The sequence below is a fragment of the Condylostylus longicornis genome, unplaced genomic scaffold (assembly GCF_029603195.1).
Source record: "Condylostylus longicornis isolate FDR11 unplaced genomic scaffold, ASM2960319v2 ptg000098l, whole genome shotgun sequence".
Classification (NCBI taxonomy): domain Eukaryota; kingdom Metazoa; phylum Arthropoda; class Insecta; order Diptera; family Dolichopodidae; genus Condylostylus; species Condylostylus longicornis.
This window is the reverse complement of record NW_026578066.1, coordinates 1,027,366-1,054,479: the sequence shown is the minus strand read 5'-3', so window position 1 is coordinate 1,054,479 and position 27,114 is coordinate 1,027,366. Positions and strand designations below refer to the sequence as shown.

The window sequence follows — 27,114 nt, the reverse complement described above, 5'->3', positions numbered from 1 at the left end:
CCCCGGTAATGGCGGAGGATAAAGGGGTGATTGAAACGATCAAAGTTACGTTCGTGTCGTGGTCATGTCTCGCGGCGAGCCTCTTACTTTGTGAGTTTCAGCCCTATATCTATACGTCAGCTGACGACAGGCGTCCCAAGTCAAGGTAAAACAGCATATGCCGATGACTGCGTGGCTAAGGGGGAGCTTAGTCGTTAGTATGTAGACTCTGGATACCAGGCGCCCTCCAGTTTAAACGAGCCTTCCCATGGTATGCCGGGCTCTGCCATGGGCGACTTTACTTTCCCGCGCTATTCGTGGGAACAAAAATGGAGAACATAAACAATATCAACAAAAACAGCAACAACAAGAACAACAGCTGTGACAAACACAACAACTGCAACAACAACAACAATAACAACAGTGACAATTACAACAACAACAATACTAAGGACAACATTAATACAAACCCAGTTAGTGCTCAAGGGTCTTCGGAACCAGACCTTCTTTTGACTGACGCAGAGGAGGAACTCCTTCTCACGCCAGTAGAGGAAAAGGCGGCGCCTCCAATGGAGACGGATAATCAGGATCCTCTTGGACCTATTATAAAACAGACTGAGGAGGACCTGAAAAGGTTGGACATCAGGGGAAGAAAACAATATTTCTCTGGTGCATCCAAGCGGCGTATCGCGGCTTATATCAGGGATGGCATGACCCCAGAGGAAGCTCGCAGATATGAGAAGGAAAGGATAGAAAAGCTGAGGGCCTGCGGATCGGGTGTTGTGGCCGACCATCCCAGAAGAGGGAAAGGTCGGAAAGCAACACCCCTGATGCAAGCCCTCAAAAAAGAGGTCGATGAAGGGCAATGTTGAGGAAAAGGTCCCTGGGAACATTCCTCAACAAAACCCGAAAATGACTTCTTATCGGGATGCAGTAGCACAGGTCAAGGTGGCCATCACTCATAGACTGCATCCACAGAAAAGGCTATCCGAAGTTCAGATGGGGAAAATCAAAGTAGCCATCATGGATGAAATGGATAAAGTTGTGGACTCTCATCCACAATTCACTGCAGCGTTGCAAAGGGATGGATGGATATCCGTAACATGCAACAATCAAAACACCAGGGAGTGGATAACCAGTGTCTGCAGGAAGATAAAGCCTTGGGACTGTTGCAACGTCGTGGTACTGGATGGCGACGACATACCCAAACAGCATGTCTGCGTCACCTACGTACCAAAGGACGAGACAACCGTCAGTCTCTCCAAGGACAAATTTCTAAGTAGGATAGGGAAGCAAAATCCCAGCCACAAGATAAGTTCCTGGAGGGTGCTGAGGATGGATAAGGAAAAGGACGGGGGCTGCTCCTTCACCTTTTCCGTGGATGATTCCGGATTGGAAGATCTACGGAAAGCGGAGTTCCGACTTTTCCTGAATTTCTTCCGTGTTACCGTTCGGGTTAAAGGAAGAAAATCCTCTCAAGATGCTGGCGGCAGGGCAGGACAAAATAAAAAACCAATGCCCACCGCGACAACGACAAGCACTTCAGTCCAACCAAAAGAGCCAAACCTCATTGGAAAGTCTGAAGTCGCTCCGAATATGGCGGCAAGGGAAACGGAAGGACCATCGACCAGCACACCAAATACAAGCGTCCCGGGTGAACCAAAAGGGCTCAAGCCCATTTGGCAACCCGGAACTGCTTCGGTATTTGCTGTTGGAGGGACTTTGCTGTTGCCACCTGGGACGGCAAAAGAGGCTGTGGCAGGGCGGCAATGGGAAGCAAGGCTCATGTAAAGCCTTTGTCTAAAGAGCCAAAGCCCATAGACAAGAGCCGGAGGAAATGATATGACTGTGAGGTTAATCCAAATTAATCTACAGCATGCTAGGGCATCTACTGATGTTCTAGCTCATAGATTTATGAAGGATCACCTCGACATTGCCCTTATCCAAGAGCCTTACATAGTGAAGGATCAGGTTAAGGGCCTAACAGGTGAGCTATTGTATGATAATACAGGCCTAGGGCTTGCATTTTGCTTAGTAAACGGCTAACGTATTTTCCCATTCCAGACTACTGTTCTAAGGATCAGGTAGCTGCGTTGGTGAAGGTGAAGTCCTCCGGGGGCTGAACAGAGTTCATTGTGTGCTCATCCTACCTCCCGGGGGACTGTGCCCACCCGGACGAGCAACTGAAGGATCTAGTGGACTTTTGTGGAAGGAGGAACTTCCAACTTATAATAGGAAGTGATGCCAATGCCCACCACACCGTCTGGGGAAGCAGCAATATAAACAAAAGAGGTGAGTGCCTACTTGAATTTATATATAGCAATAAATTAATGGTTATGAATGAGGGCAATAGGCCGACATTCATAAATGCAATTAGGGAAGAGGTCCTTGACATCACCCTTTGCACTGAATTTATCGGCAGTAGGGTTGGTGGATGGCATGTCTCAAATGAGACATCCATGTCCGATCATAGGCAGATTAGGCTTGATATCATGGTTTCCGAGAGCCTGGCAGAAGAAATATATCGGGTACCCGAATCCACAGATTGGAGTCAATTCGAAACGCTCCTCATGGATGGGATTGGATCCGTTCCTGCTTCTGTCAGAACGGTGATGGATATCGAACTGGCCAGCGAGGCCCTGACGGCGGCTATTACTAATGCCTACCACGGGAACTGCCGCGCTAAGCCGAGGCGGAGCAATCGGAAGTGCCCGTGGTGGAATGAGGAGCTTTCAAGGCTTAGACTACAGACCAGAAAGCTATTCAATAAGGCTAAGGCGTCGGGTTCGTGGGAAGAGTATAAAGACTCACTCACAAAATACAATAAAGAAATAAGGAAAGCGAAGAGAATCTCGTAGAGGGCGTTCTCCAAGGGCATTGATGAACTCTCTAGCAGTGCGCGTCTTCACAGGGTGCTTTCCAAAAAGTATGCTAGCGGGTTGGACCTAATGGAACGGCCTGATGGCTTCATGACTGAGAACGGAAAGCAGACGTTGGAGCTTATGGCGTGAACGCACTTTCCTGACTCAGAGATTCTTGGGAATCACTCAAATGCGGTCATTAAACCGAGGGCATCCTGGCCCAGGAGGGATGACTGGCAACGATCCCGTCTAGTCTCCACGATGGGCAGGATTAGATAGGCTGTTTTCTCTTTCAGGCCCTTCAAATCTCCAGGTGACGACGGGATATATGCTGCATTTTTGCAGAGGGGTTTCCGGGATATATGCTGCATTTTTGCAGAGGGGTTTCCGACATATCGCTAGAGCACTGCTGGAAATTTTTCGTGCCAGCTATGCGTGGGGTTACATCCCTCAGGCATGGAGGGTGGCTAAAGTGATGTATATTCCGAAGATGGGTAAGCGACCAAGCAACCACCCAAGGTCTTTCCGTCAAATTAGCCTTACTTCTTTTCTATTGAAAGCAATGGAAAAAGTGATTGATAGATTTATACGGGACGATGCACTCGGAAGCAATCCCTTGCATGAATCTCAGTACGCCTATCAGTCGGGTAGGTCTACTGTACTCGCTCTGCAGAGTCTGGTGGGGGTCCTTGAAAACTCACTGGAGGTACCTCCTTGATATAGAGGGAGCTTTTGACAACACCCCATATCATGTCATCTGTGAGTCGTTGCACAAACGAGGGATTGATGCGACGACTAGCAGATGGGTTAATCGGATGCTGCAGGATAGGATTATTAAGTCCACCATAGCTGACGATATACTCTTCATCTCCGCTGCAAAAGGATGTCCGCAGGGCGGGGTTCTTTCGCCCCTCCTGTGGTCCATTGTAGTGGATGATCTAATCGCTGCTCTCAGGGGCTCCGGGGCGTGTGTCCGGGGCGTGGGCGTGTCACCTATGCGTCGATTGTATGGTGCCGTAAGGCTCAGCAGGCGGGTGTGCGGGCCAAGATGGAAAAGCTACAGAGGCTGGCCCGCCTGGGAGTGACCGGGGCAATGCGGACGGCTCCCACCGCTGCATTGGAGGTGATGATCGGATTGCCGCCACTACACCTCCATATATTGAAGGAAGCTCGGTTAAAATTGGCCGACTTCTCTCTGGCGAGGACGGGGCAGGGCTAAAATTGGCCCACAGAACTCACAGCGACTTCATTGAGAGCGATCCGACTCTAAGAATAACCATACTTACCGACTTCTCTCTGGCGAGGACGGGGCAGGGCTAAAATTGGCCGACTTCTCTCTGGCGAGGACGGGGCAGGGCTAAAATTGGCCCACAGAATTCACAGAGACTTCATTGAGAGCGATCCGATCCTAAGAATAACCATGTCGGATACCTGTCTGCCGCGGTACAACTTCGACCATAGGTACAGGGTTCTGTTTCCGGTACTTAGGTCGGGTTCGAGCGTGTGGTATGCGGACGGATCCAAAACGGAGTCGGGTGTGGGTTCGGGCGTATACGGTGTCCGCCCGGACACGCGTGTATATGCAACCCTTGACCTGTATTGCACAGTGTTCCAGGCCGAAATACAAGCAGTAGAGATCTGTCTGAGTATAAATTTAGAAAGGGGGTATAGAAACCGCACCATCTATGTGTTTCTCAGACAGCAGGGCTGCACTGCTGGCGCTTCGTTCAGCTCAGGTTACATCCAAGCTGGTCTGGAGCTGCCTTGCTGCACTTATGGTATTGGCATCGGAGAACAGAGTGATGCTCATTTGGGTGCCGGGCCATAGTGGCCTTGCGGGCAACGAAGTTGCCGATGGCCACTTTGTGCAGCCGCTGCCTTTCTGCGGTCTGCCTTCTTCCGCCGTGGGGGCCAGGCTTGCCTGCCTGCTCGCGGCGGAATGCGGCCGTCACTGGCGGGACACGAAAGGGTGCCGTCATGCGAAAGTATTTCTTTCGGCGTGCTCCAGCGGATTCACCACAGAGTTGCTGGGGATGAGCAGGAGCCGGGTTCGCACTATTGCGAATTTCTTCACGGGGCACTGCCCAGGTTCCCTGGGAATCTACGAATCTAGGCAATGGCTGAGCTGTAATCATTGAACATACTTATTTCTAATAGGACGAAGTTATGGTACGGTAAATTAATAACCATAATGTTCCAAAACATAGACATAATAATACAAATATTTAGAACCCAGAACCCCATCAGTGTTTCGGCACTTATGCAAATTTTGTACTATTTTCGAAAACATTTTATTGCAATTTGAGCTTCTTTTCTCAATTTCCAAACAAAGCAAGTAAAAACACATGTTTAGTTAATAAAAATAGACTTACCTAAAGCTTTTACCATATTTTGTATCATATTCATTCTCCAATAATTCTCTATCTTCATTTGAATCATTTGTATCATCAGATTCATCATCATTTCTAGGTGCAACTTGAAAACGTGTTGTCTGGGAATCTTTAAATCTTGATGGTTTATCTTTATCACGAAAACTGCTTTTAATTTTTTGTAATTTACTAAAAAGAAAATTAAATTATTATTAATAAATAATAATAAATTACTATAATTTAATTATAGTAAAAAATATTTGTAATTCACAATAGTAAGGTCACATTTACGCTTATTAATAACTACATACTCGTATTATGTACAATAATACTATATGTAGCACCATAGAAATATGGTATGTGACACCATAGGAAATTCAAATCAAACCGATTTATTTTTAAATAAGGTTTTAAGTGATTAAAATAGAAACGTTCTAAGTAAGAATAGGCTTTAATCTAAAATTACCGGGGCACATTCAAATTAAATACAAACTAAACCTTTTGAACTGAACGCTTTTGGAGATCTTTTTGTATACAACAATTTCAAAAAAAAAAAAAATCCAATAATTCTCCATCTTCAAGAAAACATGTGGCATTCTTAAAATTTTTATCCTTAAACAATACTTATGTACATATATAATATATAAAAATGTTAACTGCTTAAAATTTATAAAAACTGAAAATAGAAAAATAACAAAAGAAATTCATTGCAGATGATCCTTAAAGAATGAAAGATTAAAAAAAAGAGAAAATATTCAAGTTTTATTAAAAAATTTTAGGAATGAACTACTCATACAAAATTTAGGAATGTAAAAGGCAAAAAAATAAAACGGTAAAATTTCGCATAGGATAAATCTCATAGAATAACTAAATTTAGATAAACAAAACAAAAATTAAAGTAAGGAAAACAATGAAAAAATTATTATTACGAGTATCCTTGTTTTATTTCTGTATCTTCTTCATGTCTTTTATTAAGGAAACACATGTCAGCAACATTAAACAAGAAAAAAATCTTTCAAATGCCTCAGTTTGTAGTAAAAATATTTTTATTAAAGTTAAATATCAAAAAAAAAAAAAAAAAAGGAAAAGCAACATTAAAGATAAGAAGGAAAACAAAAGAGGAATAATTACTAAAAATATCCTGTGTAACCTAAAAGAAAATCTCAGCACACATATAGGCAAATGAAATGAAGTGAACAAATTGTAACAAAACACTCATGCGTATAAACACGTGTACGAGTACCTTGTACAATTACAATAATATTTTGTTAGATTTTATAAAACAAAAAAAAAATGAAGCCAATTAAAAAACAAATTTACAAAAAAACCAAAACAGAAGCTATTAAATTTAAATACAATGCGTAGGAATAGAATTTTTACAAATTGATTTTCTCTTCCACAATTACACCTGAAATAATGAAATCATTTGGATCAATTATATTGGTGGCTTTTTTCTTAGTTATTTGAGAATAATTTCGAGAGTAGGGTATGTATTAGGCAAGTCTCAAAACAAAAAATACTTGATTTAAACATTATGCATTTCCGGCTAGGGTTTTCTTTTCAAATGGAAGATGGTTCAATTTTTCAAAATTTGGTCAAATTCAGCACGAAATTTTAATAAAAAATCAATTCATCCAAGTTGGTATGAATTCATGTCGGATATCTTCAAATTCTTAGAATTAATTAGGATAGCGAAGTGTGGACCCGATCAACTCTAAATACTTTTCACTTTGTTTTCAATTTGCTGTCGTCTCCTCACCTCTTTTAACTTTTGATTTAAGTAACTAAAGCAACATGCTATTTGTTTTTTTTTTCACATTGCAATTTTTCTTCATTTCTTTAGTCTTTAAGATCTTCAAGTCAAACAAAAACTTTTTAATATACTAGAAATTTTTGTTTCTGCAAGTCCTTTAACTTGGAATAGAAAAAGAAAAAAAATTAAATTTTTCCTAGAATATTTTTTCTTTTTACAATCTTTTTGCGTATCGTATTTTCTTTTTTAATAAAAATCTTAGCAATTTCTAATGAACCGAAATGAAAGCGATTTTAGAGTTTTTAAGCCTTAAGTTGAATTGCTTTCATTACGATTTTACATACTGTTTTTATATAAAAAAAAAAATCTAACTTTATAGGATCTAGAAGAGAAAAAAAACATAATTTCAAATGAGTACACATTTCCTTTTTTTTTGCATATTTTGACATATTTATGTGCGTCTGTAAACTTAAAAGGAAATTTTGATGAAATGTTCGGCTTGTATTCCTTTTAATTTTTTTGATTTATTTCATCTTTCATTGATTTTTTTCTACGTAGTATCAAGCAATATATTTGATTTGTTTATCGCAATGAAATTCTTAACTAATTTTTAAACTTAGTCCATAAAATCATCCAAACGGAAAACATTCTTTGCTAAAATATTTAAGATTTCAGCTTATCATGTTTCCGTACAAGAAGATTTAATTGTAGGAAGACGACTTTTGAATGAAATTTAATAATTAAGTTTTGAACACATGCTATCAGAGCTATGGTAATAAATATTACATTTTACCAGTTATATAGTCGCCATTATTAGTGCAGAAAGATGTCACTTTTACATCACACCTTATATGTTACATTGAACGCGTTCGGTAAAAAAATAAGAACAATTCTTGGATATTAACAACCGGATTGCCGAATTATTAAATAAGGTACAGTTTCAGTTTAGTTCCAATCAGAGTTTTGAATGAAATTAGAGATCTGAGCAGTTCCTTTCTTTTCGAGCATTCGGCAGCATAATATTTTGCAAACGACACTTATGAAAGTCACCACTGATATGTATCCATCTCCATGAATTTGACTAGATTTCTATGGAAACAAGCAAACATAAATCGATCTGTTTTTAACAAAATTTGACTGAATCACTGTCAACGTTTTGTAATTTAAGGTTTTTCCAAAAAATTCCCGAATTTTTAACCACTGCACAACACCGTATAACGCCTCAGATAACTATTAATGCTAATTTTACTTCAAATCGACATTGTACTTGATACAACCTGCTTTTCCCCCTCTCATAATCACAACTATAACACTCTAATGGAAACTACTCTTCCATTAACGTTCTTATCAATTTCATTTTGTAAACATTAATATTTTCTTAATTTATTTCGAATCTCTTAATATTTTTTCGATTGATTTAAATTTTCAACTTAGAGAACATTATGCGATCAAACGTCCATTTATCTTTGATTTTAATAATAGAATAATGGAAAAATTTCGACTTAATTTATTTTTTAACTTAATCAAGTTATTGCGATTTGAAAAAATCATTTTCAAAATCGTTATTTCTCTATCTCTGAACATTCTACTTTAACCCACCTCCCCCCTCGCACCTCTCCTACACATAATATTTCTGACTTAAAAAAATCATCTAAAAAATTTCAATATCAATCGAGGATTCTTTTGATTCTATTCTTAAATTCATTGTCTTACTTATAGCATTGTATATTCAAGTAGCTATGTATGTAAGTAACATTTACGCCAATATTTTATATTCAAAACTTTTTTAATATTAAAAGGGTGTGGATTGCGATTTAGAGCACCCTGAATATTAAAGCTCTTTGAAAGTTACCTTAATCTAAAATGCTTTTGATGAAAAAGAATTGCTATAATACTTTCTCGTTTACCCAAAAAAAAAACAAACAAATCCTGAAATTGATAATAATCATTTCTAGAATATTTTAAAATACTTTGAACTCAAGAGTAGTACCTCCAGCAATTTCTCAGCGCAGAAATTCAAATATCTTGTAAATAAAACAAGAAATCTAATATGAACAGCACATGAGATTAACCAACTTCCCCGAAAAAGTTTTTTTTATTACATTCTCACTGAAACAAGTGGATTTTCTCTCAAAAATATGTCCAAATTTAAAAAGATATCAAATATACTTTTACTGATAAGCGATGTACTCAGTAAGAAGCAGTGTCAAAAAAGCGGTTTTGTTAAATGATTTGATCAAGTAGCCAAACACATTGCACATACAGATCACATCAGAAGAGGCCGAAAAACAATTAAAATGCTGTTATGGTATAAATTCATTACCGATCGCATTGCATATATAAGGGATGTTTTGTCATGCCATTAAATTTCGGATGTCGAGTTTTCGGTAGGAACGCATTTTTGCAAGGTAAGAAAGCGTAAATAAGCTATTTTTAGAGGAATGTCGGTATGTCTGTCTCGTGTGTGCACACTTGTATCTCAAGTTCGACTGAACCGATTTTAATGGAATTTTTTATGTGAGATTATTTTGGCTAGGTCATGAATTGATCAACTTTTGGGGTGTAATAGGACTTGGGAACTGGGTTTTTTGCTTGCCAGTTTTACATTTTAGCACTGATTTATCAACTGATCAATCACTGTGTCACAGTGTCACATTTTAGCACTGTATAATCAACTGATTTTCTTGAATTTAAATATTTATATTCAGGATGTTAAGACAATGACTCTATAAATTTTACATTTTTCACCATATCTTCGGAACTAATTGATGGAATTTCTTAAAATTTACCGCAACTAACTAGCGCACTTTTTAAGAAGTTCAGATGGCACAAAGTGAAACTCTACTAAGAGCTAAATTTGCATATTCCCAGATGTGTCAAGTAAAAGCTTACTAACTTCCTTAAAATTAAAACGCATTTTCATAATCTTCTACAACACTTTCGCTGTACTGGACAGTACACTCAATCGGTTATGTGTTGACTACATAAAATTTCTTTTATATTGTGTCTAGACTCTAAATGACAAATTTATTATTAAAATAATAATCTTTAATTAGTAAAAAACATTCCTCGTTAAGAAAAATCATCAACAACTTTCGAAAATTATAAAGAAAATTATTCAAGCTCAATTCGACACTTAAAAGTTTTACAAAATTAATTTTATCTTATTGTTCTAATTATAAGCATTGCAATGCCGAATATTGATTTAATGTTATCTATTTCATTTTATTTTATTTTCATAAAATCTGCGTTAATGTCCTTTAAATATTTCTGTAGCAAAAATTCATCCAGCGTGGAAAAATTAATAATAGTAAGGATAAAAATTTAATTTTTATTATTGCAGAAACAAAAAGTTCAAAGACCTCTTAAAAACAAAATATATAAGAAGAGATGATTTTCATGAAGATTCGATCTTTAAAATTTGGATGTCAAAAGAATTAATTAGTAATAAAAGGTTCTTGAATAAAAACCAAAACCAAAAATCAAAAAAACAAATTTAAAAAGAAACTTCAAGAAGAAAAAAGTTTTTGTTTTTTCCAATAGATAGCTATGAAAGAAGATTATAATAAATTTTAAGTTAAAATGCTAAGAGGGTAAAAATAAAATATAAAATTATAGGGTTGAGCTTCTTTTCCACAAAAAAAAAAATATAAATAAATTCTATAAAGAAAACTAAAACTTTCAATACATAAATAAGAATATTAAGGGATGAAAGAGATGAAATATTGGTAAAAAAACTACCCTAATAATCACATTCTGACCTTGCACAACCTTAATATCGTTCCAAAATAAAATTGAATAAAATCCTTATGAAAAATTTTACTTAAATTCAATAAAGATTTATTTGAAAATTTACTTGTATTGAATTCAAAAACTTGAAAAATTTTAAATTTTTTACAAAATTTTAATGAAATTTTTATTTTTTATCTAGCACGAAATCATGTACTTCTCAATTTGTAAGTGAAAAATGCTACAAAAACTTGAAAAAAGAACAATCATATTATTACGAAATTTTACATACAAGGATAAAGATGTTCTTCTTGGCAAGGTCATACAACTTAGCCTTGATTTTTATTGACATAAACGTACCTACCTGCATATATTATTGAGTTGATTAATCGTTAATATTAGACGGAAAATAATAATTTTTTACAAGGTGACATTCAGTATGTATATAATATGCCACTCTCTAATAATCTTAATCTAAAACACCTTTCTTAAAAATTGTAACTTTATAGTACTTAACATCGTCTACTATTTTTCTGTATTGATATAAATGTCATGTCAACAACTCCAAGACCCGAAAAATCACAGATGAAACGATTCGTACTATCATTTTAAAGCTATTCAATTCATAAACTTAAATTTGATTCATAAACTAAAACATTATAACTGTTATACTTATGTATGTGTTATTCGTTTATTAGTTGGCTGATTTTGTATATAAGCTTTCACTTTCAAAAATAGTATAGCATATAAAATCATTTGCATATTATGTAATTGTACGGTATAAACTAAACACTAAATAGAATTAGAGATATATTCAGCATCCAACACAGAACTTATAGCATTCACAACACTTTGTTCGCAAACAAATTGTAACGAAATCTAATAAACATCAGTATAACACTCCTAGTTACATCTATGAATACACTCTAAGAAAATGTCTTTAAACGAATTCAATTACATTAAATTTAAATATTTAAAAATGACTCAAGGTCGTTTGTACATTGGTGAATTTTAAAGATAAAAGGTTTTTTTGACAGAATTTAAAAAACCTTTTATCTTATTAAATTGTTTTTTTCTAATCCATTATCAACAATCATTGACATTACCAATAATTTTTTTAGAATTATTAAAAATGAATCTCCTATTTATCGTACCTAACAATTATATTTATGAATTTTAATTAAAATTATTTTAATACCAATTATATTAAGGGTACGGTAATAAACTCTGAAATATAAAAATTATTAATGATAAAAATAAAAAGATTATATCGTGTTTCTGTTGCAGTTTCATTCGGGCTTAGAAATTTTGAAATATAACATGAAAAAATAATGAAAATTTATTATGAACAAAAAAAAACTTCATTTTAAAAATTAAAAATAAATTTTGCAGAAATTTCCATTTATTTTTTAGCATATTTCAAACAAAATATGCAAACAGAAATCTGTTTATTATTTTTACTGTGTTGTGTGTTCGTTTGTCCGAGGGTCGTTTAACGATACAAATTTCTAAACTTCCATACCTTTTAACAAAGAAATTTAAAAAACTTCTAGGCGTAAACTGTAGGTCACATACTTGGGAGGCCAGATCAGTCCATAGCCAAGCAAGCACTAGAATGGAATCCCCAAGATAGTTGTAATATCGGCAGACCTAAGAATAAATGTCGAAGAACAATAAAAAATGAAAAAACCGCCACAAACAAGATTTGGTCGCAAATAACATCGACCGCCCAAAATAGAGAGAGATGAAGAGGTTTAATCGAAGCCCCATACTCCTCAGCAGGAGTTTGAAAGAAAAAACAAAAAATTGTTAATTAGTTATTCATTTAGTTAAAGGAAATTTTTTTTCTATTTTACCCTCTCATCGCGAGTTTTTAGAAACGCTTCAATATGCTTTATCGAATTGATAACACAAAAACAGGAAACTTTAAAATTTGACTAAATTTTTCCTAACTAGAATTAATAATGGTTAAAAGTAACGGTAAAGTAAAAATGTCTGTCAATTTGTTACGGTTTCTATCCTGAAGGTATGCAATAATTTTTGTGCATTAATTTGATAATAATGTACTATGAGAACAATGTCGAACTATATAAGCATATCAATGTCAATAGCTATATATTTATATGAAATATAGTATTTTTAAAGAAAAAAAGAGGTTTCTCTTGTTCAAGGAAAATGTGATACTTCACTTCAATTCACAATAAATCAATAAGGTATACAATAAATCATAAGGAGAATCGTATATACAAATTATGTTCAATTTTATTACTGTACTGGAAAAACGTATAATTTGTAAACAAATTTTACGTGAACGGCGAAAATTAATATAAAAATTCTCTTTCACATTAATTAACTTTTGTTTCATTTACTTTTTTAAATATACACAAACATACATACATATACACAAATTTATATATGTATAAACATTTATTTTGTAAATAAATATTTGAAAAATTTCTTCATTTGTTCTCATCAATTTCGTTTACACCAATTAAATATTCTAGTGAATTTGATTTAGTATAGAAAAATACCTTAAAATATTTCGTAAATTTTATTGAAGGTCAATTCTCTATTTTTTGGTACATATACATATTTAGATGTGGGATGGTAATTCAATATTTTTTTGTAAATATCTATGGTAAAATTAGAATTCTTAAAATTTATCAAAATTTTTTTACCTTTTTTCTTTGAATCATAAAAATTTCTGATATCTCTTTTTAAAATCATTTCCAATAATTATTAATTATAAAAGAAAAAATCAAGATCAATGTTATGAACACACTTTTGAATTCATACAAGTTGTAAATTATTGTAAAGAGAAAAAAAAAATAATGAGTTCAAAAATAATGAGAGAAGAGCTTCAATTATTTATTATATATACACATAATTTAATATTACTCTTCGAAAAAAAAACTTCCTTTAAAACTTTAAAATTTGACTAAAATTCTTCTTACTAGAATTAATAATATGGTTAAACAAAAAGTATTCGTGAAAAAAGCTTTAAAACTTAATATCTTCATTATTATATTTGACAATTTTTTTTTTAAATTTGACATTTTTCTTGAAATGAGATATTTTATTAATATTGCACGCGTATAAATCATTCAAATCAAAACGTCAATTTCTATTAAAATTCTTGGTATCAATTTTTTCATAAAATTCATTCAGGTGTCTACAATACTCGTATTCAATATTCAACATATACAAAGTAAAACTGAAGCAAACTATTCAGAAACCAATACAAGACAATTCGAAAAATATTTTTGATGTCAGGGAGTGTGGCATACAATTTTGACACCTCAAAAAGAGACAAATAGAAAGTTTTTTATAAAATAGTGCGTGTGATGTATGACAAACGTTAATTAATTTTCTTTGAAACAGAAGACGAGAATCTTTAATAATAGCATATTAAAATATAAATAATAAATATAGTCAACAATATTCTTACAAATTGAAAATGTTATACGATATTCAATCAAATATATTTAATTTTATATTTAAAAATTTTCAAATATTGTAGGTTTATAAATTAAAATTCTAGGAAATAATTTATTAAAATTACTCAAATAGAAAATTTATTTTGTAAAATACTAAGTTGTAAAGAAAAGTTCATTTTAAATTGTTTTTTAATTGTTTATGAGTTCAATATTCTCTTCACACACGAATCCATCAATAATTATATCTAGTTCACAATGGTACAAGTATCTGTTTAGAAGTACATTCTAATTACAAACGGCAACACTTTTTTTTAATACAAAAGGTATTTCTATTGAAAACAATATCAAATCATCAAATGGGTTTAATGACCTACCTAGAATTTTTGAAAACACTCTCACTTTTAGATCTCTAATACGACTTTTGAAGTCTTAACATGATTATATTTAGATATTTTTTTAAAGTAGTCAGATAGACAAAATCTTGTTCCTTGAAACATGAATGTTAACAATTTAAAATCACATTAATTTTATTGTAAATGTGTTAAGAATAGATAATAAAATATTTTTCTTTCTCAGTTTATACGCAGCTTCTGATGATCTCTCTCTTCTTAAACAACTTGTACATAAATACACATAAACATCATGTATGTTTATCTGCATTATATAAGTACGAGTGCGAATTTGAAGTTGTACATACCTAAATATGTATGTATATATATATATATAAAATGAAATGAATATAAAAAGAATAATTCACTTAATATGAATGTTTATATAAATATACAATTTTTTAAGTGTTAAGATAAACATATTCATAAACAAACACTTTAAAATATAATAAGAGAAACAAAAAAAAAAAAATCGTCTTGATTCCAAAACATTACGACCCACATTTAGAAGAGCACAAGATGCGGAAAAATAATATTTGAGAATGATTTGTTGTGTATACCTCAAAGGCAAAGAATTTCTAAATTTAGAAATTTCGATTTATTTAATTTAGAGTTCATACAGCATGTTAATCATGAAAATAACGTCATAGAATTAAAAAAACAGCATCATAATGGGACTATGGCAGCATGTGCGAATTAAAAATATTGAATTTTTAAAATTTTTTTTTTTTATTTAATAATTTATTGTGTACTTCTTATTTAATATCATTTGATTTTTCAAATTTACCACATGTGATTGTATTCGAACAACTCTGTAATTAAAATTTATGAATTTGTTATACAAAATTTTTTGAAAAATTAAAAACATTCACTCAATACCAAACATGAATTTAAAAATTCTCAAATTCATTTTGACTCTTCAAATATTCCTTTATTGTCGCTAAATCAGTAAGATTTTATTGCTTTACCAAAAAACACTTTATTTCAGGTTAAAAATTATGAGCGCATAAAATTTAATAATACGCGTGCATATCCGAAACATTTTATGTCTAATATACGAGTAAATAAAAGAAAAAGAAAAAAAACAAAAAACTTACGTTGTTGGTGCTGCCTTTTTAACCATTTGTGAAGTGTCTTCATTAAATGCATCATCCTCTATTGGTTCACCATCATTATTTGGTAATCTACGATATGTTTCTTGTGGTGTTGTATCTGAATTATTTTTATCTTTTCCATCGTTTTTATGATTTACTGGATTAACTTGAAAACGATTTGGGCGATCAACTGATCCCATTTCAAATGATGGAATATCTGACATTTTTATATTTTCTTGTCTTCTCCTTTATTTTTTTATAAAAATATATTTTTGACTTTTTTTTTGACAAAAAGTACCTTTTTATTCGAATGTATAATAATCGTATTTTATTTTAATATTCTATATGAATGTAATATGTTTTGTGCATATAAATGTGTCGTAAATGGCGGTAAAATGATTGTCTTATATAACTAGTAAATATTTAAACCAAAAAAAAAAATTTTTGTCTTACAGCCTAGCTCTATTCTATGTAGTATGTATACAATTACTTAGTGAATATTTGATTTGTTATTGTCATTTATGTGTCGATGAGAAAATTTCTATTATTATTCAACATTGATGAATTATCTGGAAATAAAGGAAACAAAACATTAATAAATAAATATTTAATAATGAAAATAATAAAAATTGAAATTGAAAATATTATTTTGAACATAATAGGAAGTTAAGGTAAATAGAAAATTTTTTTTTTTTTTCAAAAATAAAATTTAAATGATTGAAATTATGTTAAAAAATTTATTAAAAAATGCCTGCCATGTTAAAAATTACAAAATTTTTTATTTTAATTTGAAATTTCATTGTAGTGGGGTAGAAATTTCATTGTAGGGATATAAAGACTGAATGGTTAGTTGGTTTACCTTCCAGTTAGTTAGTTAGTTGTTGTAATCGAATGAGTCGCACTCTATATAGCACTATTGCGCCGTTTGGCTACAAATCAAGTAGTTATTCTCTACTTGACTGCCTAGTTATTAACCTACGGAAAGCGAAGAAAAGAGCTCTTCTATAATATCAACCACGAGGCATCGTAAAACATGACTCTCTGATAGAAACATGCAACCCTTGTTCGAAATCCGACAAATCCCTGTGAACCCATCTCTAATAGCTTATTGCAGTGCTAAAATTCCTCCTCTTCAAAAAGTCGTTTCACCATACCAACGATGTAAATAAACTGTGTTTCACGCCGGCAAACATACACTGATCGCCCCTGTACCAGCAAAATTAATCAGTATATATTCTTTTACTTTAAGTGTAGTCCGTCTTCGACTATATGGTGTTGAAATTAACAACTTTGAAAAACAAAATTATATAAATTAAAAGTTCCACTCACTTTAATTTTAAATATTAATAAAAAGTTTAATAGTTCTAATCACACAAATTAGCACAAAATCACTTCAATTCAGTATTAATTGAATATTACTCTACGTGCAAAAAAAATTTTTTTTTTTGGGTGTGTACACTTACAATTTCATATTAACGATAATAACGTTTAAAGGTAACTACCTACATTTTTATGCTCTTATAGATAAAAATCGTTATCAAAAATCATAATATCATCGAACATCAAAAATCAATTTTAAAAAATGATAAAGTCCCCACAATTATAATAAAGCACGACAGCAAGTGATACAAGACAATAAGTGATAAAAATCATGATAAGATATATATGACAGGTCCTAGTGAAATTTAATATAAAAAATTGCCCCATTTGACATTCAAATTATGCTAAATATATAGTTAATTTCGGCTATTAGTATTTTAAAATGATATTTAATTGGAGCTAATTGCATGTGGTCAAACGGTGATTAAACAGTGAATTGTTGATATAATTAACTGTTTTTAGCAATTCCATTTTTTTATAATTTTTTTATAATTTTAATATTTCGGAAAATTTATCCAATCAGACATTTACTGTATTTGTGTTTTTACAGAATTCAACAATACAACTAAATTGAGTGTTAAAATTGGGCGTTCTTGTAATTTTACAGGCAAATATCATTATGCTTCTTACGTGCGCAGTCAATAACTGTTATTGAAAACAACTTTTTACCCACATTCAATAATATCTAGTAACTAAACCAATAACCCATACAAAATTAACGAAACGGCAGCACAGTTACTCAAATACGCAAATTACTTCCTCCCTAACATTCAGTACCAATGTCTATATCAATGTTTGATCATTAAGCGAGCACCGGACCGTGTACATATTAACTTCCTTCTGTTAATATTTAAAATCTATCTATGCTACGCTATCATTTTAACTTACTAACTCCTCCCTCTTGCTCACACCCTACAACTCTTGCCACAAATGAGCTATCTTCCCCTCTGAAAATCATTTCAGTAACTTTTAACGATTTATAGGAAACCTCGAAAACAACAAAACCCGAGATAAACTCCTTCCTAAATTCATAAATTTCAAATATACTGAAATATTTACTTTACACTCAATTAACGCAATAGATCTTTTACTTTTTCATTGTACCGCAACTAAATTTAGTTCTGCACTGCGTAATGACTAATCGTATTCAGAAATTTCAATGAAAACATAATTTACAATTGAGTATAGGCAATATTTGATTACCATACATTCACATATTTTTTGGTTCAATGTATCATAATATTATTCTAACAAGCAATTAAATATAAGTCAATATAATTTTCATTTTGAAAAGCTTAATTAGATTCGTAAATATTGATATTTTTAGAAAAATCTATTAATAAATTTCATAAAATAAAAAAAAAAAAACAAAAACGCTACATATCTGATGATCAAATGAATAACATCAAATGATTCTAATTTTCTAATTTTAGTTTGAATACTCTAATTTTTGTAATTCATAATAAATTATTCATAAAAAATGTTCGAATAGTTAAAATGTTATTTGATTTACATACATATTGACATTAATGTTCAATGTGTCAATAATGCTTCCTGATATTATTTTTGTTCTAAAATAAATTTCTTCCTCATTAACACTTTTTGTATTTTAAGTGACATAAAGCTAGTATTTCAGGTAATGATATTTTCCCAAGACTGTTATGTAAATGTTAAGCAAATTTTGATATAACAGTGGAAGCTGCAAATAAGTTCTATTGTTGCATTAAATTTCAATTAAAGTGGCTTGTCGTTGTAATGGCTTGTGTTTAAACCATATAGCTAGATCAATACAAAAATAAAGTTATAAATTTATATGCCATTTTTGTTAAAAACATAACTACATGCAATTAAGAAGTAGAAATGAATGATTACTTGGAGTCGACTTTACTTATATCACATGATTTTATTTTCTTCCCTTTGTTTGCCGCAAACGTTCATTTATGTTTGTTCTTGATAAGATCACTTTTCAAATTTAAAGTGTGTATGCACAAAAGTCAATCGTCAAAAATTAGGAAAGAAGTGCAGTACAATCCCAAATATTTTTTCAAATCAAATAAAAATATTAAACATATTTATTTAAAGAAATTCTACATTAACTTTAATTACATATTTATTTTCCACTTAAAAAATTAATATTATAAAATAAATACTAACTGTCATGTATATGAACTCCTAGTCAGTACGAAAATTTGATAAAAAAAACTTTAATTTGTCATGAATTTAGAATTTTCTAGTCTAATAAATTTGTAGTTACTCATTGAGTTCTCACTTGTCCTCAATTTAAAATTTTAATATTCTTTCAATGAAATCGAAAAAGATCATCTCTAATTAATTCTTATCTTTAATTTTACATCAATAAAATAAAATACTGATTTGAAATTAGAAAATCTTCCCATTTAGTTAAATAATAAATTTTTTGTGTAAATTATTAAAAAATGATAATTAATTAATGTTAACAAGAAAAGCTATAGAAATTTTCCATTACAACTTTTGACAAAACTATTCAGCAACAAATTTAATTGCATTGTACCAGTGTAAATACATAAGTTTATGAATTACACAAAACAAAAAAATGTACTCAACATTTTCTTTTAAATAATAATGAATATTGAAAGAAAAATTTCTAACAGGTGTATTGATTCATTGATGTTTAAAAATTTATAAATTTTTATTAAAACGAATAAGCTCATTGGTAGCGATACAACTCGCCACCATAACCCCAAGAAACCACTATAGATTACATTATGCCGTGACATATTTAAAGCGATTGTTGCGTCTGATTTGTTGAATTGAAACGTTATCGTCTTGTTTTCGCACCGAAGAAAAGAAATTTTCTGTTCTTATCCAACAGCCCGAAAAGTTAGCATGTCAAAAGTATACCCGTCAGGAGCTTCCTTCTTTTCCTTTTACCGGCCGTGATGTCATTTAACGCAAGAATCCAAAGGAGAAAGAATGACCCTTTGGGGTGTGCTGGGCACTCTAAGATTATATTCTTTATAGTGCAGAATTGTTTATGGCCGTTACAACTTTGTACGTCAACTGACTTATTCTTTGTGTATGCATGCCGTGCTTTGGGACAGTAGTTTAAGTTAGCTGTCTTCATGATGTATGAATGCAATGTCCTCTCTATAGTTTTAAATTATTTTTGAAATTGTGTTCAAGCAGAATGATAAATTTATGGCATCCTATACATTGTTCATAAAAATATAATTATAAATTGAGTATGTGTGAGTTTATATATAGAATACACACCCATAATAAACTTAAAAATAATAATAAACTGGCAGATTCATTGCCATTGTCATTTTCTCGTAGCCCCACACGTCATAAAGGCCAATGTCATCATGTATAAGAGTATGAGATAATAATTATCTGACGTTGAAATCATAATTTTTAAACGTTTATGCAACATACAAACACACAACTAGAGTATAGCGTTGCAATAGCCACATGGAATGCATTATAGAATGGCTTATGCAGACCTTTCATAATTATTGTTGCCATTATATGCACATGTAATTATATACAGATATACATAATTGTGTTTATGTATGTACATATGTATATATTTATACATTATTTATATAGCATGATTAATGCTTTTTCTTATATACACAACATTCAAACAATTCAACTAAACCAGAAATACAATTCAACCCTACTCAAAGCTATCTGTGATCTGAGATAATAACAATTATTTACATTTAGTAGTGATGAGTAAAATAATAATATTTTCTAATTTTTAATTAAATTATGACTTTTATTAGTATTTAAAAGTAAAAAAATATCATAAAAATTGAACGTGAACGTGAACTTTATAAATTTTTTTTTTTATTATTTATTATCTCGCACAGATTTTTAAATTTTATCACGGCCAAAAATTTTAAAATATGACAATAATAAATTATTTTTATTATTTTGATACATGCAAGTTGTTTATCATTTATCATTAGATTTTAAATGAAAGTGCTTTCAAAAGTGTGTATATGAAATAGCTAGGCTATAAAATATGATTGAAAGAAAGTTACGATTAGATATGCAATGGAAAATAAAGGGCAATTTCTATTTCTAGTCCTATTTTAATTGTTTTTATTGAGGCTTTTTCAAACCTCAAATCAAATTTCATAAACGAGGGCTTCCACGTTAGATCCATACCATCGGTCATTTAACAAGAAAGGACCGATTATAATGATCTTCTTCTAATAAATGGCAAAATAGCCGGGTTAACAGAGAAGCCTTTCACAGGCACACATCCCTGAACAAAACCCATAATTCTCTGCATTTTATTGTTGATTCTCATTTAACGCCCTTTGCCGAAATGTGCTAAATTAATTGGTCAAAATGTCATTCATTTTACGAAATAAATAATAATTATTATTCGCCCCATCAACAACGATTGTGAACCGAGCACTTACTACACACTGGACATTTGTTGCCTTTGAAATTAACTCGATGTAAATACGCCATCACATTCTTTTTATTCCTTGATCTAAGGAGCGTATGGCCGGAAAAGACCAAAACTACATATAAGCTTACTAAGGAGCGCATAATCATACTAAGGAGCGTATGGCCGGAAAAGATCAAAACTACATAACAGAGAAAGGCAGGAGTTTACCTGGTTCGCAATTACAAAAATCTCGAAAACAATTTTAATCAACAAACCTTCTCTTTTCTGTTCAATCAGATCAGAAGTATAGCAATCTATTAAGAAAATTATTTTTTTAAATTGTCGTAAATTAATAATCCCAATTCCTACAAATTATAAAGCATATACTCCACATGCTTATTATCATTAATCTTTATCATTTAATCTAAATTATGTAGTAAGCCTAGGGTATTAGCATACACTAAAAATTTTAATTGATGTAATTAAAAAGAAAATGTTCCCTTGAAATGAATAAGACATTCAAATAATTAGTAATAAGTAATAGCTTATACATACATTGCGAGTAGTTAGACTTTATGACAGTATACGTCACGATTTTTAATAATCTTTATAAAATTAGTCATAAATATTATAAAATTTTTATTGAACGTCTGTGTGATATTTAAGATATTTAAGATCTTAAATACTTTTATAATAATAGCAGCATTTAAGAAAATTTAAATGACTCATACATAAAAATGAGAAAAATTCTCATTAAGTCGTTAAAATAGATTATAAACAAAATAAATCAGGATCTTGAACCAATTACATAAAAATTAATCATTAATTTAATCTAAACTCTATCTTAAATTATTATGAACTTATTTTAAATTATTGTTAAACTATAAACTAAAATTAAACACGGTATGTCTAAGTGTGATTTTAAATTTCAAGTGTGCCATAAAAATGACAAGCGTTAAAATTCTTTTATATTTCTTAATAAAGATATATAAAATTTTTAAAATATTGATTGTCGAAATAATTATGATAAAAAATTGACTCAGAGAATACATATTCAAATTTTTTTAAACATTAAACTCTCACATAGCTATTAAAATGAAGAATAAGAAAATGAGAAATTAGAGAATGATCATCATAAAAAATTAAAAGTCATAATAAATTAATAATTACTAAAATAATTCAATTTCTTATTCTTAATACAAAATTCTTTACAGATTATTTAAAAAAAACAAAGAAATATAAAATAAATTTTTTATGACAAAATTTAAACTGAAAAATTAATTAAAACTTTGTCACATTTATTCATAAAAAATAATACGATATTAAAATAATAAAAGAACAAATACGATATTGTTTTTTGATTTCATAATTAAGTAATTTCAAATTATTTACAAAATAATATTAAAAATAACATTTCTTTTTAATTAGCATTTAAAAAAAAATAATTAAATAACAATAAAAATGAAAACTATTTACTTTTAAAAAATAAAATTAGATTTTTTCGACTTACAAATATAGCAAATCAGAGTATGAAAATTGAATATTACGACTTGAGAATTTGCTTATGGCACTATGTGTTTCCACCTTAACAAATGCTATCAGGGGGAGATATTTTCTCTCTCCGTAGGGAGCCGAGACCCTTAGGCACTTAAAAAGTCTACCTATAAAATCATAATACATACGCCCATAACCTCATATCTACACGACCAATTGTTGCCAATTCCCGCATATTCTGGTTCTAAGCGAGATATAAATATTTTGGGGTGAAAAAATCCTGAGCATTTGTTCCAATGATCTACTCTGGCCTTTTTTTCAATCATTCAGGTCGCGCAGGAGTAACATAGATATATAGGACAAAATCGGTATTGGGCTTCTCAAGAGCTATAATAGAGTTAATGAAAAACAGTTTTTCCCCTCATTCCAATATATTTTATTCCCATCCCTAACATATGTACATATGTAAAAAAAAAATCATATGTAAAATTTTTGTGTCCCTTGCCTTTTCTCAGATATGCTTATAAAGAGATTTGGACAATTATCATTGAATAACTTAAATAGCCGCTAGTAGCCAATTTTCTAATTTTTTATTGAGTTAATTAAAATAGAATTATTTTATGAGATAGAAAACCTTGAGCGAAAAAATGTAATTAATTCTTTAGAAAATTCCATAAAAATTCTGTTCTGTTAACACTTTGTTAAAAAATATATGCCGTTTGTTCTAAAAAAAAAAATTAAGCGAATTTGTCATAATTATTATGAAACACCTTGTATATAGTACAAAATATTTATTTACCTGTATTATTTATGCACACCTTGAATTTTATAATGATGCAAAAACAAAAAAATAAAATTCATCTTGATTTACATAAAATCTGGAATTAAGGACACTATGTAATGAAATATAATTTACATAACAAATATTTATAAAGAGTTTCAAAAAGCTTATTTATTTGTCAACTTTATTTATTTTCGATTTATTTTTAGAATGTAAGTATTTTTATTTTAATTTTGATTAGTATTTACGGTCTATTTTTATTTAATTTCATTAAAAAATAATATTAATTAGACGTTAATCAAACAATAAAAAAATTTTCTTTGTTTTTTCTAAAAATAAATGCAATTATTTTAGAAAATTAACTAAAAATATAAAATTGAAATATAAGCAATTGTTTATTCAGATTTTACGTAATTAATAAAGCAAAATATGTAATTGTTTAAAAAAAATTAAAAATAGTATATTTTTATTGCATTTAGTATACGAGTATAGACCAGGTATTTTTAAATATTTTATTTATAGAATCTTAATGAGAATGAAAATTTATAAAGTCCTAATTAATGAAGTTGTTAATTAAAATATTGGAAACCGTATATGTCATTGAATATCAATATTTAAATTTTTAGAATTTAATTTTCTTAATTAAACAATATTTGACGAAATTTATTAAAAAACGCACATTATATTCTTAATTTATTAAAGATTTGACTTTAATTTTCTATATAAAAATTCAAAGCCATCTACCGGAATAAATATGTATGCATAATTATTGCACTCAATTTCTTATTACAAATTCGTCAAAATGTGCATACAGCCGTGTTATTCACCTTATGGTATATGCAGCCGAGCTTACAGTATGAGGTGAATGAGGTGAAATTCATTCAAAATCGACAAAGATTTCTTAAAAACACAGATTTTAATATTTAGATTTTCTATTTTAAATTAAAAAATCTCTTTTTTTGTTCAACAATTTACAATTTTCAATTCCTGAATATCCTAATAATTAAATCTAAATAAATTAATTACATTTATTCTGCAAACACATTTTAATAATTAAAATTCATTATTAAAACAAAATATTCGAATTAAAATAGTAAATCTTACAATCTAGTGACGTAACCTTTAAAATTGCATTTATACATACATTTATACATCAACTACCTTCCTTTTTTTTATGTTTTATTAAAATCTAAATGCAGAAATAATTTTTACACGTTCCAATTTACTCTACATTTCAAAAAGTTCGTATACTCTTAGAATATTAAATCTACACCGAAACGGGGGAAAAAAATTACAAATTCAAATGAAAATTAATAAAAAAAATAAAAAAAAAAATAGTAGTCAATGTGTCTAGCATAGAAATAAATCTATGCAATTTATTTTAGTAAATTAAATTCTAAGTATACAAAAATAAGCAAAAGCTAAATTTCATTTCAAATTATACTATAAAAAAAAAGTAGAAAGAGTCTGTAAGTAGAAGTGTTTTTTTTTTGCTTTTGAATCATTCCATATATCTTATCTGACATAATCGTAGCAATTTAAGCTAAATATCGATGTCAACTTAACTCTATATATACACATAGGTAGAAATGTATAAATAAATTATTTATATGTGTTTGTTTATGTTCATTTTACAAGGTCAAGAATCAAAATATAGACAATAGTTTGACATAAATTATTTTTTCTATATAAATTCATATGTTCGCGCACATTAAATTCTATGAGTAGCTTTATAAGAAAATTAAAATTCCAAAATTAAAATATAAAAATGAAAATAATAATGCTTACAAATTTTAAATTTAAGTTCTGAATTCTTTATTCGAATTCGAACTTTTTACATTTCAATAAAGCATGATTGCATTAATATTGCATAATTCTGTGACAAATTGAACATGCATTGTGTGTGGTTCGTAACACTCTAAAGTAACACTCTAAAGTAACACTCTAATTATAAAACAAAATGTGTGTACGCACAACACTCCCAAATTCAACTTTTAATAATGAAACATTATGAATATAGTTGCTCAAAGTTTTTCCGGCAGATGGCTTTATATTATAACGTATGGAAAATAAAAGTAAAATCTTCAATATTTACATTTTATGGAAGAAACCAAATACTTTCAACTAGTCCGGAGTATAGCGCTAATTGTACGTTACATACACTGTTTAATATAAGTAGTCATTTGCAATAAGTATCTTTAACATCTCTTTAATTGTTAGCAATTATTTATTTATTACTATTTAACTTAAAAACAAAATTATGAATGAAAATTTTTAAATTTTATAATTTATTTTCAATAAATTGACTCTATAGTGTGTGGAATATAATTATAATGCCCGAAACATTCATGTACCTAATATTTGAACTATATATATGTACATAAATTGCAAATTATAAATTCTAATATGACTATCCTAGACCCAGTTGGATACTTTTGTTTTTATTATAGTTGTCTTCTAATTTTATTTAATTTAATAAAAATGATTTTAAACTAGTTTATACAGATATACAAGTACATAATATACGTTTTGTATGTACCTATACATAAAATTTAATGTCTTCTAAATATACATACAATATCTAATTGTAAATACATTGTTATGGAAACATGCTCATACTATTTAGCTTACATATTATAATAGCTATAGCATTTGTAGACCGATTTTAAGATTACATTCATAAATTTTAGAAAAATTTATGAATTATTCTAAAATGTTATAGTAAATGCATAAACAAAATTTTAATACAGCTTGAATATTAACAAAGAATGAAAGTAATAATATGAAGCGTGCTACAGCGTGCATGTGAGTAGCCCGCAAGTAATACATAATTTATATAGTTATACTAATTATAATTACAAAGACGCAATCATATTTATTTTTGTAGTTATTCTAGTTGGATGTACACTTTTTACAGAAAATCAGAAAATGTCTTCATAAATCCCAAATATTGCTTATATTTCCATAATTTAAATAACTTAAAATAAATAAAATTACCTAATTTCAATTAAGAATTAAATATAGTATGTAACTTGCAATATTAATAGACCTGCTGCAATAATACCCTTATTATTTTGAAAATTATGAAAATTTTTAAATTTTCTTAAATGTTAAAAAAAATATCTAAAGTAATTTTAATAAATAATAAAAAATTCGGCCGAGAATCAATTTGACAATCAACGGCATAAGAATGTTTCACTAATAAATGAACAAAACTCTGATGAAAAAAAAGAGGAAAAGAGGTTAATTAATTTACTATAAGGGTAAGATTGTTTGAAAACCGAGAGGATGAAGAAAATATTTTTACTAATCAGAGCTCGTTCCCATATATCTTATTCGTTTACTTCTTTTCGCATATACTTATAGATTCTAATGAAAATTTTATTTAAAAATAAACATATAATCTTGATTAGACCAATAATTTTGAGCACATTGTACTACTTTATTGCAGTAGTACATAT

At 30.0% G+C, this 27,114-nt stretch overlaps 1 protein-coding gene across 2 annotated transcripts in view; it reads right to left on the bottom strand.

Moving 5' to 3' along the window:
* LOC129614015 (bumetanide-sensitive sodium-(potassium)-chloride cotransporter) overlaps positions 1-27,114 on the bottom strand; it is a 98,908-nt gene that overhangs the window by 39,072 nt on the left and 32,722 nt on the right. For both annotated transcript variants that reach the window (XM_055528384.1, XM_055528385.1), the window contains exons 2-3: positions 15,615-16,180; positions 5,213-5,398 (exon numbers count right to left, since the gene is read on the bottom strand). In XM_055528384.1, the coding sequence (XP_055384359.1) occupies positions 5,213-5,398; positions 15,615-15,835 (407 nt within the window). In that variant the 5' untranslated portion in view covers positions 15,836-16,180. The remainder of the gene's footprint in view (positions 1-5,212; positions 5,399-15,614; positions 16,181-27,114) is intronic.